The sequence below is a fragment of the Zonotrichia albicollis genome, chromosome 3 (assembly GCF_047830755.1).
Source record: "Zonotrichia albicollis isolate bZonAlb1 chromosome 3, bZonAlb1.hap1, whole genome shotgun sequence".
Classification (NCBI taxonomy): domain Eukaryota; kingdom Metazoa; phylum Chordata; class Aves; order Passeriformes; family Passerellidae; genus Zonotrichia; species Zonotrichia albicollis.
In genome coordinates, this window is record NC_133821.1 from 105,220,379 (window position 1) to 105,241,910 (window position 21,532).

Here is a 21,532-nt window from a genome sequence, read left to right on the forward strand (position 1 = left end):
GAAGTTATAACATGTATTTTATGCCCAAGATGTTTATTATCATAAATATATAATCCGTTAAAGACATCACAATGGAGATTCTGTTTCCTTAATATGGAAATAGCTTTGTGTATTGTTCTTTTGGGGGTAAGAGAATTTTTAAAATTAATTTCTTATTCACTCAAACTCATGTAAACTTTTAATCTTTGTTATAGGAAGAAAGTAACACTTTTTCGTATAACTACAACTTGAACTCTTTCTCAGAAAAAAAACCACTTACCACAGGAGGTGTTGATTGTGTCACGAAGCTCTGCATATTTCCACTTACTGAGATCATGCTTCTTAGTACCAGCAGCAGCTTTTGTGGCCTGCACTGCAGGACCCCTGCAATTATTTTTAAAATATATATGTATTTTTTCCAAGTATTAAACAGGAATTTTTTTAAGAAGAGGAAAAGATCCCATGATCAATAATGTGTCATACTTATTACCACACAGACAAAATACCATAGTATTTTCAAGTTGTTTGAATTATCAAGAGAAAATGAAAATATATTTTATGCTCAAAATCATATCATAATCTGATTTGCCTTCTAAAGATTAAAAGGAATTGTCATTGATATTTTTCAGGTATAGAAAGACACATATTCTGAGTATCTCATCCCACACTGATGTACATTTTACTTTGTGAGAACCAAGATGCAGAAAACAAAGACTGAACATTTTTAGTTCCATTCAAAAAACAGACAAGGAAAAATATTCCTGAAGTAGAACAAGGAGAAGGAAGAAAAGGCATTTCCTCTGCTATTTAAAATTGATCTAGGACAAAGTCCTTGTTCCTAACCTTGAGAAAATATTTTGTCTGACAAAAACTTAACTTGAGAGAAGAAACCAAATTATTTCCATATTGGCCATCTAATAACAGCAATATTTATTCTGAGTTGGGAGTGATGATATTGATCATCATGATCATCAAGAGTGATGATATTTATCATCAAAGTAAAAAAGACCACTCGGACTAAAGGCTGACCAGTAAAAAAAGACTCATTAAAACTCAGTATTTTCCAAAGGCAAAAGGTCTTCACCATGTAGGTAATGTCAAAGTGAGTCAACAGCAAATGCAAGTGAGGAATTATTACTAAAATCTCAATCATCTTTAGGAAAATGTACAATGTTTCCATGTACGAAACAAACATTAGATATAAACATAAGCCTGAATTTCTTTTTTTCCCCAAGAAATGTGGTATGGATAAGTGGAAGAACCCTCCCTCAAGAACAGCAAACTTCCTGTGGATTATCAGCTTATAAAATAAATTGAAAACACTGCAATGTTCAGTGATGATCAGCACATCTTTTAAACACTAAGGAATTCAAGAGCAGACACGAGATTTTACCAGTCTCTGCTCATGACTAAGAATAAAAATTGAATTCTTTCAGGATCTGAGGGAATTTCTTCAAAAGAAACTAGATCTTTAACAAGGTAGCAAAGTTCTTGATGCAATAAGAAAAAACAGGCTTTTTCATTGTAAGGTCTGTTTGTGCAGTAATATCTTTGTGGGACAGGCACAGTATTAATAGGTATAATCTAGTGAATATTATTTTAACATTTATTTTGCCATAAATGTCTCATGTGGTACTGTGAAGTTTTATGTTTATTTTCCTTTTTTAATTAGAAGGTCATAAAAAACTATTATAACCTGAATTTTTTCTTTATGCAGATACAGCAGTTTTGAAAGCAGAGATAACAAATGCAATTTAAATTTCATTGAATAAACCTAACATTCCTCTTAATAACAACTGAACCATCTCTTCAGTATAATTAAAACTACAGAATCTTGCTGTTGGAGTAGCAGCTTAATGTCTACTCATACTACTAATCCGAGTCCACACAGCTTCCAGTTGGAGTTTGAGAAGTCGAACTTAAAAAATTGACTTAGAACTACTCATGACTGTAAAACAAATAACTGGACAAACTTCTTCAAAATATATACTTTAATATTTTGTTATATTCTGTAGGACATCAAGGATTCCTGATAAATAATTTGCACTGCCTGGTGTCTAACCTTTTCGAACCTAATTTGACAAATCCTAAGGATTTTCCTTATTTAGCAACATTACCCACCACTCTAAGAGTTTGCTGCCTAATTTAGCACAGCAGAACTAGGCTGTAGTAATCTTTAAGAATGCTAATCCAATTGAATGGCTTAGTCTTTCTATGAGGGTACTACTGTGCACTCTGAAGACCACTTGCTTGTTTTCTACAGGACTTCAAGCATAACAGTCTGGCAGTAAGAGGAGCATCACCTCTGACATTCCATCTTCACTGCTCCATATGAGAGTTATGTATCATAAACAGTATTTTCAGACTAAAAATACAAAAGATCAGTCTCATGTCAAAGGTTTCCAGTGTATGAAAAGTGAGACAATTTTTTTTTAAACAAGCAGATACTGAGAAGCATTGCATTTTGAATTCAATCAGAACACAGAGCCTGATCTGGCCCCAAAATTTTTTCATCTTTTTGTACATTAAAAATTGGCCACTGTCATTGGAACTATGTCAATATATGCAATACAATATGGCCACTTAAATTCACATGCTACCTTAATTACACATTATGTGGTTTATGCCTATTCTTAAAATAACACTGCAGGAAAAAAACTTAGTTACCAGCTGCATTCCAATCATCCATGATACCACTAGAAAATTCATTAAACATGCGAGACTGAGCATCTTCAAACTATATATACATAGCTTAGTAACTTGTTAAACGACAGATTCACTTTCAAAACCTCTAAACATTTTTTCTTCTTCTGTATGGTTCATAAAATCAGTGTCAAAGGTTATTTCTACCATCAACTTGCAGAAAACACTTTCTATTTACTTGCTGATATGGAAGACAATCACAAAATTTTCTTTGAACAGAGTATTAGTATTTTACCAACTAGTATATTCAGACCCAAACCTGTATTTATCTTTTCTTCTGCATTGTGCATAAAATCTCACATTATCATTCAAGAAATCCCAGAAGGAGATTTTGTTTGGATATCTTAAGAGGGTTTTTAATATGGTCTTACCATGGAAATTTTCAAAACTACTTTTATTTTAAGAGAACTTTAATGAGAATATTTCCTTATTAAATGCACCAACAATTACATTACTGTTAAATGGCTTCATTAGCTTTGTGCTGAATCTGTAGAAATATGCCTTTAAAAGATGTAGAGCCTTGTGCTCTGTTTATCACAAAGGTGAGAGGAGAAGAAAGCTGGAGAAGCATTAATGAAATTATAGAAAATTACAGGGTGCATGAACTATTCTTATTCTTTTTCAATATAATAAATTAAAATAGCAAAGAAATAATTGCTGAAAAATGGTAAATGCAATTTATCTGAAAGAAATAATTTAGTTACCTGCTTATAATTTAAAAAAAAACCCAGATTCCATTACTTTTAATTCCATAATAATTCAACCCATTTAATGTGTGATTTGTTTTTAGAAAATGATTGATTCACTGGTGTTATACCTTCTCACCTACCTAGACAATATTTCTGACATTTCTGTGGCCATTTGTTCCCTACAAGAAAATTGGTATATGAGCATAAACCAAATATATATGGATATAAATCCAGCCTTTATAACCATGAAAGTGTCTTGACAATCAAACTGAAATTAAATTAAGTGCACAGGAAACGACTACTTATTTTTAATTATTTCAATTCAGACACACACAATTCAGACACACAAAGATAGATAGATAGATAGAGAGATAGATAGATAGATAGATAGACAGACAGACACACACACACACACACATACACACAGAGTCCTGATTCTGTAAAGAACAATAAATTACACAGGGCAGTGAAAAATGGATGGTATGTGAAAAACTTTACAGCAATTATATAATGATTTTTGAATAGATGTTATTTGGTATATTTGGTTATCAAAGGGTTTATTAGATGTAAGCAAAGTAATGAATATAAGGCATTAAAAATTGATTTAGAAATTACAGATGCATACTAACAAAGATTACTATGGGGTATTAGTAAATAAGAGGACAATATCAATTTCTTTTGATTAATTAATGTGGCTTTTATCTATTAGAGCATTCAAATGGAAAAAAATGCCATACGCAGTCATTTGTGGCTTTGTTCCATTGGCTCTGCAAACAGAAGACATTTAATGTTAGACAAACTACTACCTAGTTAATATTTTAATAATCTGAAGCAAGAAAAGGTGGGTCATAGCATTTCCTGCTCTCTCACATCTTCTTTATTATCTTATGAATTTTTATTATTATTATTTTTAGCTGATTATATAAACCTCTTTTCCCCCCAAAAACTTTCTCATTCAATTATGACTTAAATAATAATCTGGGAAAAAAGAAATGTACAAGTGAAAGCTTCCCCCAGCCTTTCTCCCCTGTCCAATCTTTCAAAATCAGAGACTTTGAAGCATACTACTGATGTATTTAACGCTTGGATAAGCGTGTCACAAGAAACAGCAGCAATCCTCCTGTAGCTGCTCTGGGAACAGGATGGGTGCTTCTTCATGCAAGCTGTGAACAGACCCCAAGTGTAACTGCTGTGCTGGAAACACACAGGTGAGCACAGGTAGCACTATCTATGCTAAATTAGGACATTGGATTGTTCCAATGCAAAACCCAGGAGAGATACACTCACAACACACTTCTAAGACTAGCTTTCTTTTGATGTTACATGCCATACTGTACATTTCAATAAGCCACATAAATGAATAAAAACTACCCAGTTGAAAGCAGATACCTACTATCTAAATTAACTTTTACTTAACTGCTAGTCATTACCTTTAATTTACCCCTGGGTGCAGTAAATCACATATTACACATCCTTTCAAACTGTAGATGAGTAGTAAAATTGGATAAAGCTAGAAGAGGTCCAGCAGATCCAGCACAGAATAAGCACAAATGAAAATCCTGTATCTGCTGTCAGAACAAACAACTTTTCTTCTTTGATAGTAGCCAACAAATATATTTTTCAAGGAAACTGTTAATACTTATGCCCCTTGAAATATCTATGTAAGCTATGAAAGTGAATACAGCAAGGCACTGTGAAAAAAAGAAATAAACTACAGGCACTCAAGTTCAAATATGACAACACAAGTGTCACGTATTTGTTAAAACTGAGCACATAAAATCACCCTTTTCCTCCTCTTTTCACTCAACAGTTACAACCATACAATGGAAAATACCTTTATTTTCTTCATGCCAATATGTAAGGATGAAACCAATTTTTACAGAAGTGTGATAACACTGTAAAAGCAATATACTGCATGAATTCAGTATGAAGCCACACATGCTTTATCTTATTGCAGCAAAATTTAACAGGGAAGATATATATACTTATGGAAAAGTCCGTGATTTTAGTGTATCACACACTAATATGTCAGTCTCAAATGTAGAAGACCATAGACTATAACTTCTTTAGACTCTAGCAAAATTTTGATTGGTACAATATAAAAGAAGTCCTGAGACTTTATGATTTAATTACAAATTACATAATTTATTCTAACCAATAGTTTTCATTTCACTGAATTTCTTTAGCTGCTACCTTTAAGGCAACTCCTCAAATTATATGAAAATCCTCTGATTTCAATAGAAGATACTGGGGGCTGGATAAGGTTTTAGTTTGATTTTAAACAAACCAAAATAAAATCAAATATTAAATTAAAAGCATTCTATTCAGGTTTTGAATGTGCAATGAACTATTTGAAGTAGACTTTGGAAACAAGGGGAAAAAATTTGCCAAAGAGATAAAAAAGATCTCATATAAGCAGAAAAATCTATCACTTCTTTTCTAGCTTTAGGTATTATCTTGCTCAAGAAATTATTTCCATCTCTATGCTAACATGTTCAGACCATTCAGCACTTTCCAAACACTTAGAAGGGTCTTCAGTCACCTACCAGCTGCACAGCAGAACTGTGCTAGCTACACAGCAGAGAAACTGGCAGTCAAAGAGTTATGATGACAATTAGCTCATCATCCATTCTGGGATTATACAAGAAAGACCAATGCCAAAATCACCTGAGCAGTAGGAAACCCAGTGGAGGTTAGAGCTTCACTGACAGAGAAGTTACTGAATTCTCTGAACTCTTGTCTATTGCATCCCTTCTTTCATATTTAAGAGAACTCTGCCAGGTTGCAAGACTAGAGTGACTTTGTGTCTACCTTTAAAGTATTGCACCAAAATCCAGACAGGGAGAGTGGTGAGGCACTGGAACAGCCTTCCCAAGGGAGCTGTGGCTGCCCCATCCCAGCTTGGATGGGCCTCTGAGCTACCTAGTCTAATGGAAAGTGTCCCTGACCATGGCAGGGGGTAGGAAAGAGATGATTTTCAAGGCCCCCTTCCAACCCAAACCATTCTGATTCTGTGAATGGAGCATGTCAGTCTCAGTCAGAGACAATTTGACAGCTACTGCAGTACCGAGGGAAAAAACACAACCATTTCAGTGGAACTGCCCAGAAGTCAGTATTGAACATGACAAAAAATTACCCACCTATCTCAAGCAAGCATACAGTTATTAAAAAAAGTATACATCTAGATGAAATTTGGGTAGCAAAAGAAATACATCTAGGAGCTTGAAATTTCATGGCAACACAAGGGATTTTCTTGCACTCATTTCAACAACAACAACAACAGAGTAGAGTCATATTAATGAAGTCACCAAGTATGTGACCATGTTCACAGGTCCCTTCATGCAACTTGACCAATAAGTACCATTTTTACTGCAACTTCTAAGTTGCTTCTAAGACATCACCTTTTACACATGAAGAGTTCTTGCTCTGCAGACAGACAGTGTGGTTCTGCGTATCAAAGGTTAAGCTCATTTTATCGCACATCAAAAATTGACACAAAACAGGACTAACACTTAACATTTGAACTCATCTATGTTAGGTATTTTCATTCCACTTGAAAAAACTTACCAGTCAGGGCCCAGAAATTACTTTTATTTCTGCAGTTAAAGAGAGCTTCTTGTTTAAAAAAAAAAATCCCCCACAAATTCACTGTAAAAATGGAACCACCATCAAGACCTAGCAAAGATGTATTTTATTATTACTTACCACTGAAGAAATTATATTCCCTACTTTAAATGAGTCATAAAAATCAGAATTCTAAGTTGGCCATCCTTGTTAGAACTCAAAAAAAGAAAGAGACCTGCAGTCATGTCCACAAGCACCTACAAAATCACTGATGTAGCAAGACGCAAAATGAAGAAAGTCTAAGCAAAAGCAATCTGACAAATTTCAAAATTTAATTTGAAAAACATTCCAATATACTGACTTAAAAGCTCCATTTAATGAACACAAAGTTCCATTAACCAAACAAGAGCATAGTCTTCTCCAAAGGAGCAGGATGGGGAGAAAAGAAAGCACAGAGAGGAAAATGTAACTCCTTGACTCCATACCTGCGCAAACCTAAATCCAGCTGTGCCTCATCACTGATGAGCTCTGCCTCGCTCTGGGCAATCCTCATTGCCAGCTCGTGGTCACGGCGCTCCTGTTCAAGCACGGCCTGGTGCTGCGTCTCCTCCTCTCGCTCTCTAGCCAGCTGAGCCTCAATCTCAGCCTGTTTGAGAACAGGACACCTTTAGCCTTCCCCAATCAAAACCAAAATGCTACATGAGCAGTATTTGAAAAAAATGCTATGTTGTATATTAGCTTTTGAAAACACGTACAGTTTACAGAAATGAAAAATTAACAGCATTAGTATTTAGTTTGACCCAAGAAAAATGAAACGGCTACAAACTGAATCTTGGTTTTCATATAGTTTATCAAATATTGTCCACCACTTATATTAACTTTTTTAATAAAGTGCCAAGTAATTTCTTTAATATATGAATTATTTTCTTCATTATTATAAAAATTAATGTTCATAAGTTTTCAGAATCATTGAAACTCAAATGAAACAGAGGCTATGGCTGCTCCTCCATAGCACTAACACAATACTTCCTTGATATTCTGCTCTTGGCATCACAGGACTTTTTAATAGGCACTACTTTGGATACAGGTCTGTATGTCATTTTGAAAAGGGATTAAGACAGACACTGGAATTCTCTGTGGAACTGATCTAACTTGAATTTAAGCAAATGGTAAAACTTCTGACTTAGTGCAGTGCAGGAGCAATTCAAATATACTGCCTCTGCAGAGTCAAACAACAGCAGCAGTTTACCATCATTATTTCACAAAAAGCCTTGCACGTGCAGTAAATAAAACAGGACCATCCAATTCATACCTTCAAAAGGCACATACACCAAGTTTTAGCAGTGCCCAAAAATTAACAAGGAAACAAAGCTGCTTCCCACCCATCATTGTGAAGTTGCACCACTAAAACACTGAAAACTGTACCATTACACCAGTGACTTTACCTTACGAATCTTGTTTTAGATTAGCTGATAAAACCAACCAGCAGGAGGAAAGATAATGAGAAAGGAAGTGTATGTGGGAGAATGAAACACCTTACAGGATTATATATCCACTTGGATCCAAACACAGCATTTTAAAGTAAAAGTGTAGATTACATTCTGCATTGCAGATATCCACAGCTCAGAAACCAAGAAACATTGATAAAGACAATCACTATAGATGTTCTTTTATCATAAGACTGCTATCCCAGGTCACCCAAGCAATCTCCAATAAAAAAGGAAAGAGGGATACAGGATCCAAACACACCTCCAAAGGAGAGCTCATTATGAAATCAGTAAGAATTGCCATAAATCAAGGGGAGAGGTGGAGGAGTGGGGTTTGAGCTGCATGTATTTAGTGCAGCCAAAGGAGCTACCAAGGACAGTCCTGCCTCCTCTCATTATTACTGGCACTCTCAAAGTGTTTGCAGTTAAGCAAGTAAACAACACAATCAAAGTCAAGATGTGACTTTAGTAAAAGAATGCCAAACTTGCCTGACATGTACCACCCACCAAATCTTCAAAGGCTAAACTAGGATTCCCCAACGTTGCATATTTTTAAAATAACTTAAAATCCTTTAAAAACAGATGCACCTCCACTCAGAATACTTGAAGTTGCATAGGAACTAGAAATAGGTGATCTGTCTTGGCATATCCTAAACATGACATTTGCCCTATATTTACTAATAAAGCAACATTGGGGAATGACTCTGAGAAATGCATTTATAGAAAGAAGCCATTACACTTGGTGGAGAACATAAGCTACAAAAACCATTTATAAATAAGTAAATGAATACAAGAAAACAAACACACAACCCCAAAACCATCACAGTAACAAGAAATCCCCCAAAGCCACACACAGCTAAAGCATTAACCTGAATACGTTTTTCTTCTTCTTCTCTCTTTTTTCTCTCTTCCTCTCCCTGTTTCCTCTTTGCCTCAATCTCAGATTTCCTATTACATAAGAGGAGAAGAAAATGAAAACGTGTTATTACGACACAAATGAACAAGAAATAGTAAGAAATACAAAGTCTCTTTCATAAAACTGATTGGTAGTCCACAAATCAGTACAGTTCTGATGACAGGATACTACATGTAAATTATGAAATTTTTCAAGTTCATCTGTATTTCCAGCTGCATCATATAATTTCTTCCATATGCTCTTCTGTCACTTGCCTTACAAATCACTGGGAAAGGAAATGTTTCAACACTGCACAGAAATACAATCCAAATTATTCTCTAAGTGAAAGTGTATCAAAAACAACTTCATTTAAAAGCCTTTCCTGTTTTCTTCTCATTCTATAACCAGCAACTTATTCAAATTCAAGACTCACAGGCGTCTTTCCTCTTCTTCCTTCCTTCGTTTTTGGTCTTCCTCTTCGCGTCTCTTTCTTTCCTTTTCCATTTCCTCCTGGATGCGTCGTAGCCTCTCTGCTTCGTCCTCTTGCTGCTTCTTCTTTTGCAGTGCACTCAGAAGCTGCTCTGAGCTTTTAACTAAAGCATCATATTCTTTCTGTATCTGTTCTCTAGTCATTATAGTGGTCTGCAAAAATAACAAGAGGGTAATTGTTTTTTATTTGTACTTCACTTTTGAAAGAACATACTTAAAAACATTAAGTGATATGAGATCACTGAGCACTATATTTAAATCATATATACACTTCAGAGCTGGGAAGCTTGAGTCCACTCTTCCCTTTCTTTCTACAATCCTGAGGACCCATTCCTCTCCCCTCTCCTATAAAACCATCCAAAGTCATCTCCATTTCATCACTGAAATTAACTTAACTTCCTCTCAAAACATACCTTCATATTTTAAATCTTGCAGTTTTAAGCAACAGAAATTAATTCTTAGCATGCTGGGATGGAAATTAAGGCCTTCCCTGTGTATTTTGCATTGTGCTCTTATCTTCTTTAGTGGTTATTTACAGCTCTGCTTTTATGTCATACATGAAATAGCTTTTCTTAATATTTCTGCTAGCACTCAGAAAAAATACTGCACTGTGTTGTGACTAACTTTTTTTAAAAAGTTATTAGTAACAAATTACAGGTTGAAAATGCTTCAAAAATAGCCTTAGCTAGACACGTTTTCAAACCTTATTGACAGGTACAATTTAATTTCATTTTACAACTCACATCTTACTAATAAAACTGCAATATGGGGATTTGCTGACCTTTTCTGATAGTGTATCATGATGATAATCACATGATATCATTTTCATTAGAAAAGAGAACCCTAAGCTGATAGGTTAACTCTACCATCTTTTCAACCGCGATTTTAAATAGAGAAGTCTTAATATGGCACACTAAGAAAGCTATAATATTGCATGAAACATGAATTCAAGAAAGCAAACTTTTTCTAACATTAATAAATGCCAGTGTGCCTTCATTTTGTCTTTGTGCTTCTGTGGTAAGAAAGAAAGGACTACAGACCTGAAGCATAATCAACAAGCTGAATTCTCTTTACCACCAAGTTTGAAAAACCTCATAACTGGAAATGTCTCTAGTCTGTGATAAATGCCTTGTTTCAGCCCTTATTAAGTTAAAATATTGGCAATGGTAACTGGTATTCTGATAATGGTAATAATGGTAATTGGTATTCCAATAGTGAAAGCAACAAACAACTTATTGACAGCACTTGTCTCGTAATATCAACATGCATTTTTTCTTTAAAACCTTCAGTGCCAATTTTGACACACAGATACCAAAGTCATATGCACCTATTTTCAGGATTCACTTCAGTTATATTTACAAATAGTTTTAAACAGGAATTACCCAATGACTGAAAATTAAGACTGCAATTTTAAAGTATATTTTCTGTTAAAAAAGATGCATTGGCCTCCTCCTTTAGATGAAGCTTTTAAAAGATTCCAGTAAAAAGATACTTTTTCTCTCATTATTATCACATACCTTAATTTTGGTCATTGATGCATCAATAGAAGCCTCCAACTCCTTGACCTGCTTGCTTGTCTCTGCTTTTCCCTCCTTCAGTGCACTTACTACTTCATTAAATTTATCAAGTCTCTTCTTCAGTGTACGTACTTTTATCAGGCCATCAATGCTGTGAAGGTAAGACAGCTTATTTGCTTATTTGAAATAATTTTGGATGGTGATACTTTTAAAACTCCACAAATCACTCATGTAATAAAGGTAGATGGGGAGAGAAGTTATGCCTTCTGACAAAACTCTCCCTCTTTGAAATTTCAACATTATCACATCAAGTAACTAAGGAATGGAGCCTTTTCCAAGCAGTAACTAAAATTACTTAGCAAACAGTGGCTCAAAATGGAAAAATGCATTTTTATTTTGAGAATTAATTTGGGCTGGCTTTTTGTTTTTCTCACAATAATAAATGGATACTAATGATTATTAGTATCCACTAGAGGATTTTAACTGGAAAGGATAAAGGCTGAGTAGTGCTACTTATTCAAAGAGCAGTAATAGAATTAATCAGATAAAACTCTACTACACAGTATTACATCCCAGAATGAACACCGTCATTACACCCCAAAGGATTGAGAAAGCAAGGCTGGGGAGGAGTTCAGGAAAACTCAAGGGTTCTTTTAAGAACCACTATTGAAGGCCCCACATAGAAGTTAAAAATCTGCAGACAATCTTCCTAAACAGATATCACTGTACTGGGATTTACAAATCAACACACAAAAGTAGAAACGAAATCAAATCATTAAAGATGAGCACCAATTAGCTAAAAAAAAAAATGTCAGAAATGCCAAGATTCAAAATGAAACATAATTCTCAAAGGATGTAAAAGAATTTATGAGAAGCCCACAACTAGAACAGAGCTGTGTCTCTGTCAAAGAACATTAAGGTGTCAGCAGAGCTTAATTACTGAAGTAGTTTTTCCATCAGTATTCCCTGCAATCAGATAATGGAATTAATTTCATGAGGAGATAAGACAGTTATTATTTCTAAGACAAAAATGAAAGGGAGTGTATAAAGGAAGGAAGGCGTGAACTGGTAAAGGACAACAATTAACGACCTTAAATTAAATTAGACAGACTTAATAAAAAATTTTTAAAAACAAGGTTGTCACTGAAGGATTTTATGAACAAAGAGATAAAGAAACATCTTCAGGAAAGGTTCAGATTTAGTCTATGCATCCTTGGAAAAGAGTGAAGGAACACAGAACCTCTCAGTCTCCTTCAAGTGTACTTAGCATCACTCTATGATTTCAGATAGATTTAGTGAATAAAGTAAACCTCCTCTTACAGTCCCAAGAAAATATTATTTAAAACATACTTCCTTCAACCAAGGAATATCTTCTTACCGTGGTTTGTGCTTTCTCTTGCAAAGCCACATACGAATAGTCTTTTGTATTTTAATGCAGGCACTGGCTCGATATTTTATCTTATTTTTCACTGTAAACACACATAAGATAAAATCTTAATGTTTTATACAGTTTAACACAACTACTATCTTCCTTATACATTTGATGTCACAAAACTGTATGCAGACTATGTGTGCTTGAGAGCTTTTTGTATATTGGAACCACAACATTTAAGAAACAGAATAGCAGAATTCACAATCTTGTGCCAGGCACAGAGGCTCCCACCCAAACCCAACAGGAACAATGAAATGTGGGCATATTCATACACCCCTCCAGATTCAGAGATAGCAGTAACTTTTGTTAAAAGTTAGAGCACACCCAAGATTTTAGTGTTACAATCTATGATGTTTGAAATCTCATAAGAATTCAGAAATTTTATTTGCTTCACTATAAACAGCAACAAATAATAATCAGTCACAGACTGTGCTGGCCCAAATGCACAGCCATGTGTGCACTGGCATAAGGCCTTTATGCTCTCCTTCCCCATTCTAATGCAGTTTTCACCCTCCATGTTATCAGAGATTGCTGACATTCTGCATCAGACCCTTCCCCATCTCCCAGGTACCTTTTCTGAAGCATACCACAAGTGCCAATCTCTATTGCACACCACCTTATTCCTACTCAGCAGAGTAATTTCAAGAAAAATCCCACCAACCTTGAAATCAGTTACTCAGAGTTCAGTATGTATCTGCTATACATGTCCTTGGCCACATTTCAAGGTATTATTAATTGCTTTGCTGTATTTTTAACCAACATTTTGAGTTAATAAAACATAAGCCACATACATTTAATCACCGAGAGAGAACACCATTGAACTTTTTTCCAACGACTGCAGATAAGCCAGCGATTCACTCGTTTAACCAGCTCTGCCAAGTGATCCGGATCAGACTTCATTATCTGATCGAACTCTGCAAACTAAATGACAATTAAAACAAGTTTTACATATTAGGAGGACAGAGAGTGTTAGATACTATTGTTTGAGATCAGGCTGAATTAAAATTTTTTATATAAACTGTATGTCATTATATCAGCTTTCAATTAAAGTCAGCAGATAATTTTCTTACACTTTGCTGTTTAATGATAACAGAAATTACAAGCGCAGATTTTTTATATGTTTGCTGTATGGACGTCCAACACTTGGCATTTTGAATAATATAACCGTTTAATAACACCAAAAATACTTATTGTCAAAATTTTTTAAAATCAATTGCTTTTATACATCCTGGAGATGAACTCTGGCCTTCCACAACTTCAAAACACATCTAATTATGTATCTGTGGAAAAAAATAAAAGCTGAAAGCACTTCTCAGTTTTTAACCTTTGTATAAGTTTCCCATTGAAGGCAACGTTTTCTGAAAATCCTGCACTTCTGCTTTTCAGTAAATATAAGACAGGAAGAACATTTTTCTGGGATTACAACAATTTTCCTTTGTCATCGCAATAGCTCTCAACTTCATCTCCTTACTCTGAATAGAAGCAGCAATGTTCAAAATCACAGAAGGAGATTTCAGTTATAAACAGATTTTACTAGAAAATATTTCTTCTTGGCTCTGACTTCATCTTTTTAAAAGTCAACATAATTCTTGGAATACAAACATTGCATTAGAAATACTGCAGCATCAGCAACAAGACTATAAACCCAATTGTATCCACACAAATTTTGTGGTTTATTCAAAGAAAATGAACAAAATTATTTATACAAATCCTGGGCAACCTTATTTAGGTTGGCCACACTTTTATCAATGTGTTAAACAATGTTACTTTCAAATGTCCTTTCAAATGGAAATTATTTTAAGATTCATTATCATGAACTCGAAGAAAAAGATTACCTTGCCAGGTCTAAAAAACACCTTGGTTAGTCCGAATTTGTAATCATTTTCATTCAGTCCCAGGGCTTTAAATAGGGCCTGAAACACAGAAATCAGAAAGGATTAAATTCTGCCTCCTTCAAAGAAACATGAAAACCAACATCACAATATATTTTCTCGTGTGGATGATACAGAAGAATTATTTTCTTACTTTGCAAAAAAGCCTAGGGTCCAGTCGAGCCAATTTTTCAGGCAAGTATTTCTTGTACATATTATACAGTTCATGAAATGAAGCTCGTGACGGAAAACCACCTTGCATCAAATCCAGAACTGACACCATCCCTAAATTCACAGACACATACACAAAACTGGCATCAGTAACATGCAAATTAAGCAGTGAATTTTATGATAAACAGTAAGCAGGTTTATGACATAAGACTCAAAGACATTGTTCAGAGACTAAACCACAAAGTTCAGCTGGGATTTGATCAAGCCTGTAGCATTTTTTGATTATGTGATCAGTCACAAAAAGTTAATACTGAACACATGAGAAAAGCCCATAAGGTTTTCTCCCTATTTGAGAAGTAACACTCAATCATCCATATGATTTTTCTTCTAATATTTCTTCCAAAATCTTTTTTCTTTTTCAGCAGATTTGACAATTTCATTTTCAAAGGGAAGACAAAAAGACCCAAATCTACACCCCAAACCACCTAACAATGCCCAACCAGGCATTTATTTCAATCATGTGAATGGTATTTGTGAGACCTGGTGCAGATACAACCTCAAATACATGTGCAGGGCAGTGCTAGAACATTTAGTGTACTCGAAGTGCAAAGTATCAGCTGCTAGGATGTAACATCAATGTCCCCAATAATGTTACAACATTTTGGCTGCAACTAGGGTATCAGTAAATCCCAGACACTGTCAGTAAGATTCAAATTACTTCAGCAGCACAGGCTATACCAGCTTTTACCCCTATTTTACATATTCTTATCCACGGAGGCTGCAGGTCAGATTTTAAGTTAGACCTTAACTTGTGGTTGCTGTCATAAAACTTAATCTTCTGCATACTTGCTTTCAACAGAAATTTAATTTGTTTATACTGTCTTTGTTTTTCAAAAAGTTCAGTGGGACATGAGCAAATAAAGCTATACACTTGGAAAGCATCTAGCATTTCAAGAATAACAAAGATGCAGCATTTCATCCATGTCAGGTGTTCAGCTCCAAATCAAACTAATAGTGATATGAAGAAACTTTTGAGAAAGTAAGCTTTTGAGAAAGTAGTATAATTAAACTCAATCACAGTATCTAAAAAATCAAAGAACACTGGTGTGCATCAATTACTAGATATCTCAGCTAACAGTGACTGCCTCTAAAATCTACAGGAGTTTCTAACACTTCAACTGCCACAGAAATTTTAAATTCTATTGTTCCAGACTGAACTGGTGCCCTATTAATACTGTGGGCAACTCTTCTTTGCAAGAAGAGTCCTAATGCCAATTCAGATGAATTATTTCTAAAATGAATGCTAAGTCACTAAAAATCTAAATTGCTGTTTATAAGGCATAAATAACCTACCTTCTAGAAAACAGATCAAGCAAGGAAATACTGCTTTCATCCCACATATTTAAAGCTTACAGTAATTTTTAATCACCAAAGTAAAAATCAGAAGGAAAAATATCAGAGGCATACATTACCTGAACACTGAAGCTGAGAGAGGATCTGTCCTCCTTCAAAGTGGTGACTTGTCATCTTTAGATTAGGTTTGATACAGCGAATAAAGCTCGACCCCTATGACCAAAGCAAGAAGTTAGCAAAATACAGATTTTTAAAACTCCTAAAATAACGGTTAAATAATTAGGACTTATGGGGGGGGGGGGGGAAGATAAAAATAATAGTATTCTAAAAGAGAAATGCAGACATTATCATAGAATCATGGAATGTTAAGGGGTTGAAGTGAGCCTTAAAGATAATCAAGTCCCAACCCCACCCTTTTTCTCTCATATACCAGTTTTGCACTGAAATCTTGGTCTTTATGTAACTGATCTCAATGCTAAAACCATTAATTGGATCCTCAATTCTGTTGAATTTTCACTCAACTGTTCTCTCAACATGTATATAATCTATGATTTATGACTCTAGATCCTACTACCCTCAATATCTTCCACAGTCACAACACTAAAATACCCCAGAGTTCAGACGAGCAAACCAGACTCCTGACATCAGAATCATGCCAGATGAACCTGACCCTCCTTAACTTCTACTTTTTACAACTTCCTTTGGCTCACAGCTGCAGTCTCCCTTCCCTGATGTTCCAGTCTGCTCCTCTGCTATGACCATGTGTGCTACAGTGCTACACCACTGCTCTCTCTGATGAGTTGACATTTAGCAAGGATAACATTTTGCCGAGCACCACCCAATTATTCAGATTTTCCTTTAACAGGTGACTCCTAATGACAACTTTGCATATTCTAAAACAAAATTGGGACTGAGAAAACATAGTATTAAGCCTTATTTGTGGCATATTCTCTCTTTTTCCATCTCTCAGTTGAGAATGAGACAGCACCTGCCAAGGGAACTCTACATTAACAATATCTCCCCAATCACAGATTAGCTAAACTCAAGAGTACAGCAAGCCTGGCCACACACTTTTTTCCCTGGACTGTATTTCAGTTCCAGAATGTTCTGGGTGAAATAGATCACCTTCAGACCAGTCTCATGACTGCAGTAAAATCGTATATGCTGGCTATACTCCAAGCACCCCACTGCTTTGTTTCCCTTAATTTTCCACCCTTATTCTTTTTTTGACAGAGCATAACCTAATATCTATAGGTTATCTCTTGACCACTATTAGAACATGTGGTCAAGAGAAACAGCACTGTGTTCCTACAATTCCACGTTCTAAAGTAAAATGGCATGTTGTACATGGAGAATTTCACAAGCTATCTAATTACATCAGCCAAATTAATAAATATTCATTAGGAGACTCAGTTTCCTTGACCACTTGTGCATTTACAACCTATCAAAGAAAGTAAAATGAAAAAAATCTTTTTAATGACTTTATGGAACATTAAAACAATAATTAATAATAAAGCATTTCATAAATTACTTACTTCTTATAAACATTTCTAAATTTTCTATAAATTAGTCATCAATGATAACCAATGCAGAGAAAGAAGTAAAAGAGACAAAGCAGGAGATTGCAGCACAGACAGATTTCATACTGCTTATTCAGTTTTTTTAACTTTCATTCTACAACTTTTTTGAAGGTGGTTGGTTTTCCTTTTTCCAGTAAATAAATAACCATTACATGCACAAGAAGATGTTCCACGTAGCTGCAAACTCTAAAGCAATTACTAATCACATTTATTGTAAGCCCTAATATTCAGATTATCTACTTTGTTTTACATCAGAAAACTGTGAACCTTCATCTGTATATATACTTACAGTGCTGTGAAGCTTCTCAAGAAGCAAATTTAACTGAGTCTGTAAAAGAAAACAGGTATTTCAAGAGCCTTACTATGGCATGAACAGAAATGTACACACCAAATAGAGGTACAGCATTACTGCATGCATGTTCATTGTTAGTGAGACAGAACCGATAAACCAAACATTCACCAATTTTAATAGACAAAATCATGCAAGTGTGCATGAATGGCCCTGAGGAAATTGCTTGTATTTAATTGCACAACAATACTGCATGGACTAGTCACTTATTACAACACAGTTCTCACAAAAAGCATGCACGTCCATTTGGGAAAATAAAAAATAATGACAGTGTAATAAAATTATATAAAAAATTAGATCAATCAGCAATCATTTTTTAAAAACACACTGAAATTTTGTGAAATCCCAAATTTAATCTATAACAAGCATTATTTGTGTGTTACATAATTAACACAAAGTATATTCCCAGGCTTTCCTTCTGTTTTTTTTTTTTTTTATGTTATGTCAACATTTACCTGTAATGATCTATTTCTATTTCCAAACTTCCAACTTTTTAATTCTCCATTGATGACAAAAAACTACAATCTTAAAATTACACTTGCTGAGGTTACATTCAAATATACTGTGATGAGAAAAGCCTGTAATACTACTATTATTTGCAGTCAGGTTTTCAGGATAATCAGAGACTTAAACCTACCAGAGAAAACAATTTAGAGTTGGTATTGAAAGTAGTTGGTAGGGACTTTAAATACTCCAAAACCACATCAGAAAAATAGCAATATTTTTACTTTAGAGGTGTGTCTGGGTTTTGGTATTTTGGGTTTTTTTTCAACATAAATTACTGCTGGGCCAGCCTTTCTAGTTTTTTAGCAAACTTTACGTATATAGTCTGCAGAAATACAAAATTCAGTATGTCTTAACGTATTCTTTTTCAGCACTGGAAGCAAAATTCAAAGGATCTGACTTCTGACTGATTTTTTTTAGCCAGATCTTTCAATTACCTTGAATCCAAGAAACAAGATCTGTATGGGTAGTGTGCATCACCTACAGCTGCCAGTTGTCCCTCTGGTAGATAAAATTGGTTTGGGATTTTTTTAACTTAACATGGATGTGGTTAGAAAGAGTGCCACAAGAAGCATGACAAACACTAATAACCTCCTGCTCAGTTCTCACTTACACATACTGTTTATATTTCAACTTGATCATAATAATTATGTTTTCTTAAGTCAGAAACACTTCAGTTTGCAAGAGACAGACTAATTTCCATCAACAGAATACATTTCTGCTTGAGGAAAAATACCCCTTCCTTATACTCTGTGATTTGACAAGAAATAAGCCAGAGACATTCTCAGGTGAACTTCTCCAACAAAATCTGTATATGAGCAAAACATATTGCTAAAACTACTGCTCTTTGAATTGTCACAATTTAATACATCATTAGCATAAGGTAAAATCATCTCAGATAATCTTGAAGAGATCCAGTGATAAATGAATCATTATTTTCTCGACTGATTAATGAAAATTAATTTTAATTAGTTATAAGGAAGGGATGTGTGAAGGATTTCATAAAGAGAAGTCCCTGCAACATCATCAATAATTGATATAATTAGAAGAAGTTCTAATTTCAGTAGTTCAGAAGACTGACTCACAAATTAATGCACAAAGAATTCTTATTCTTAAAGAGATGAAATATGTAGTAAGAGAAAAGACCTTATTTTGATGTCATCTGAAGTGAAATATTCAAGGCTATTAGTGTTCATCAGCATCACATGCTGTGTCTGGGAAGGTAACACTAAATGAATTACTGAAGTAACACATACATTCAAAATGCCATGGAACTTGAAAACATTGAAAGAATTATAGATTGATGGGCCAGATCCAAGAAGGACATAAGTTGTGTTCTAGGTGGAGAGGGGAATACCAAAGTAACAGAAGGAAATCCAAAAATGTTCCCCACAAAATTTCTGCTTCACTTTAAAAATGCCTCCCTTTTAATTCACCTCTCCTTGGGCAGTGGTATAATGCACAAGACTGCACCACTGAAGGTGGGGTGCCAAATCCGAGAGAAACTGAAAATCCAGATGGAAGGAAGAGGAAACTATCTCAAAAGATCCTCCAGTTGATTTCACTTTTAAAATACAGTTCTAAAAAAATGTGGATCCTGGTTTGATTTAAAGCAGACTCATGGCTGCAGGGTTTGCTCAGGACATGGTTTATCTGTGTGCAACTTTTCAGACTACCTGATGATCATGTATTTTATATTAAACCAATTGCTGCACTTTAATTCAACAACTATTATAGAACAGGAAGGAGTTAAAAAGACTCATCAAAGCAAAACTCAAGAGAGAAGCCTGCCCAATTCCCAATTAAATGCCAAAACCATTACCTTACAAGTCAGGCCCTGCATTCTGCTCTTTGTGGCACCATAAACACTTTATTTCTGGCTACCTAACCAAACAACTCCAGAAAGGTGTAATGAGAATACCCTTTGTCAGACTGACCAATATCTTGGTGTTCACCACAGGAAATAAAATAGCCACAGAACACAATACAGTATAGACCTGAAGCAGAATACTATCGCTATAAAAAGCAAGTGTGCTGCTAGCTTATTCTTCCTGTTTTTCAGCCCCTGCTGAAGAAAACAATTTTTTAGAAAACAGCTCCAAATGTTAGCCACAAAAAGTGATTATGCAAGAAGGAATTGATCTTGCAGTCCTGATCCAGTACTTAACCTTGATACGGATCAGAAACGCAGAAACTCTCTTCTGTACTGGCAATGTCTCACTCCATGTGCAGGTGTTTTGGCCTGTCTAAGATACTGGCATTCCCCAGGGACTGTGTCAGGAGTCTAGCTAGGAACATGAGGGGGGTTTTTGGTGGCCCTAGGTAAGATAGCATACCAAAACTGTTTCAGCACTTGACTTGAAGGCATATAAATCCTTCATTGGATCTGGCCCAGATGTGTTGAAAAGAGCTCTTGCTGAAATTGCTGCAGCTCTACCAACTGTAAATCCACGAGACTGAAAAATTTACCTGCAGCCCACGATGTGCCTGCTTTTCATCTCTTAATTCCCCTACTGTTCTCTTTCTAGCCATCCTGAGCTGGAATAGTCCAGCTAAAATAAAACTGCTGAATGAGAAAAGGATGCAGAAAACATTTGGAGAAGACAAGGTTTGAAGGTCAGCTTTGCAACATCAGAAGAAAGGAGAAAATGAGGAGAAGCATCAGATTCAGGTATTGGGAAGGGAAACATTCAGCACAATGAATATCTTCCTGTGTAAGCCATGACTAAGTATATATTTCAGAAAAGGAAAAACTATGGTTAAATTAGGTACTGAATTTTGAGAGTTTGGCCAACTGTAGGGAATCAATACATCTTCTAGAAGGTATAATTACAATAGGATGGAAGAACATATTCTGTCCCATCTAGAAAATTTTAAAGTCCACCGAATCCAAATTTACATCTCAAAACCTGTTGAATAAAGACTTCTATGTGACTTTGAAAGATTCTG

At 35.0% G+C, this 21,532-nt stretch overlaps 1 protein-coding gene across 9 annotated transcripts in view; it reads right to left on the bottom strand.

The window, feature by feature from the left end:
- MYO6 (myosin VI) overlaps positions 1-21,532 on the bottom strand; it is a 102,655-nt gene that overhangs the window by 10,454 nt on the left and 70,669 nt on the right. For 3 of the 9 annotated variants that reach the window (XM_074538347.1, XM_074538349.1, XM_074538348.1), the window contains exons 19-31: positions 18,020-18,058; positions 16,270-16,363; positions 14,781-14,911; positions 14,591-14,668; positions 13,547-13,676; positions 12,702-12,792; positions 11,324-11,474; positions 9,751-9,959; positions 9,292-9,370; positions 7,421-7,581; positions 4,109-4,138; positions 3,512-3,550; positions 260-363 (exon numbers count right to left, since the gene is read on the bottom strand). In XM_074538347.1, the coding sequence (XP_074394448.1) occupies positions 260-363; positions 3,512-3,550; positions 4,109-4,138; positions 7,421-7,581; positions 9,292-9,370; positions 9,751-9,959; positions 11,324-11,474; positions 12,702-12,792; positions 13,547-13,676; positions 14,591-14,668; positions 14,781-14,911; positions 16,270-16,363; positions 18,020-18,058 (1,336 nt within the window). Of the gene's footprint in view, positions 1-259; positions 364-3,511; positions 3,551-4,108; positions 4,139-7,420; positions 7,582-9,291; positions 9,371-9,750; positions 9,960-11,323; positions 11,475-12,701; positions 12,793-13,546; positions 13,677-14,590; positions 14,669-14,780; positions 14,912-16,269; positions 16,364-18,019; positions 18,059-21,052; positions 21,205-21,532 lie in introns of those variants that run through there. The other 6 variants (XM_074538350.1, XM_074538351.1, XM_074538352.1 and 3 more) reach the window with 4 other exon arrangements.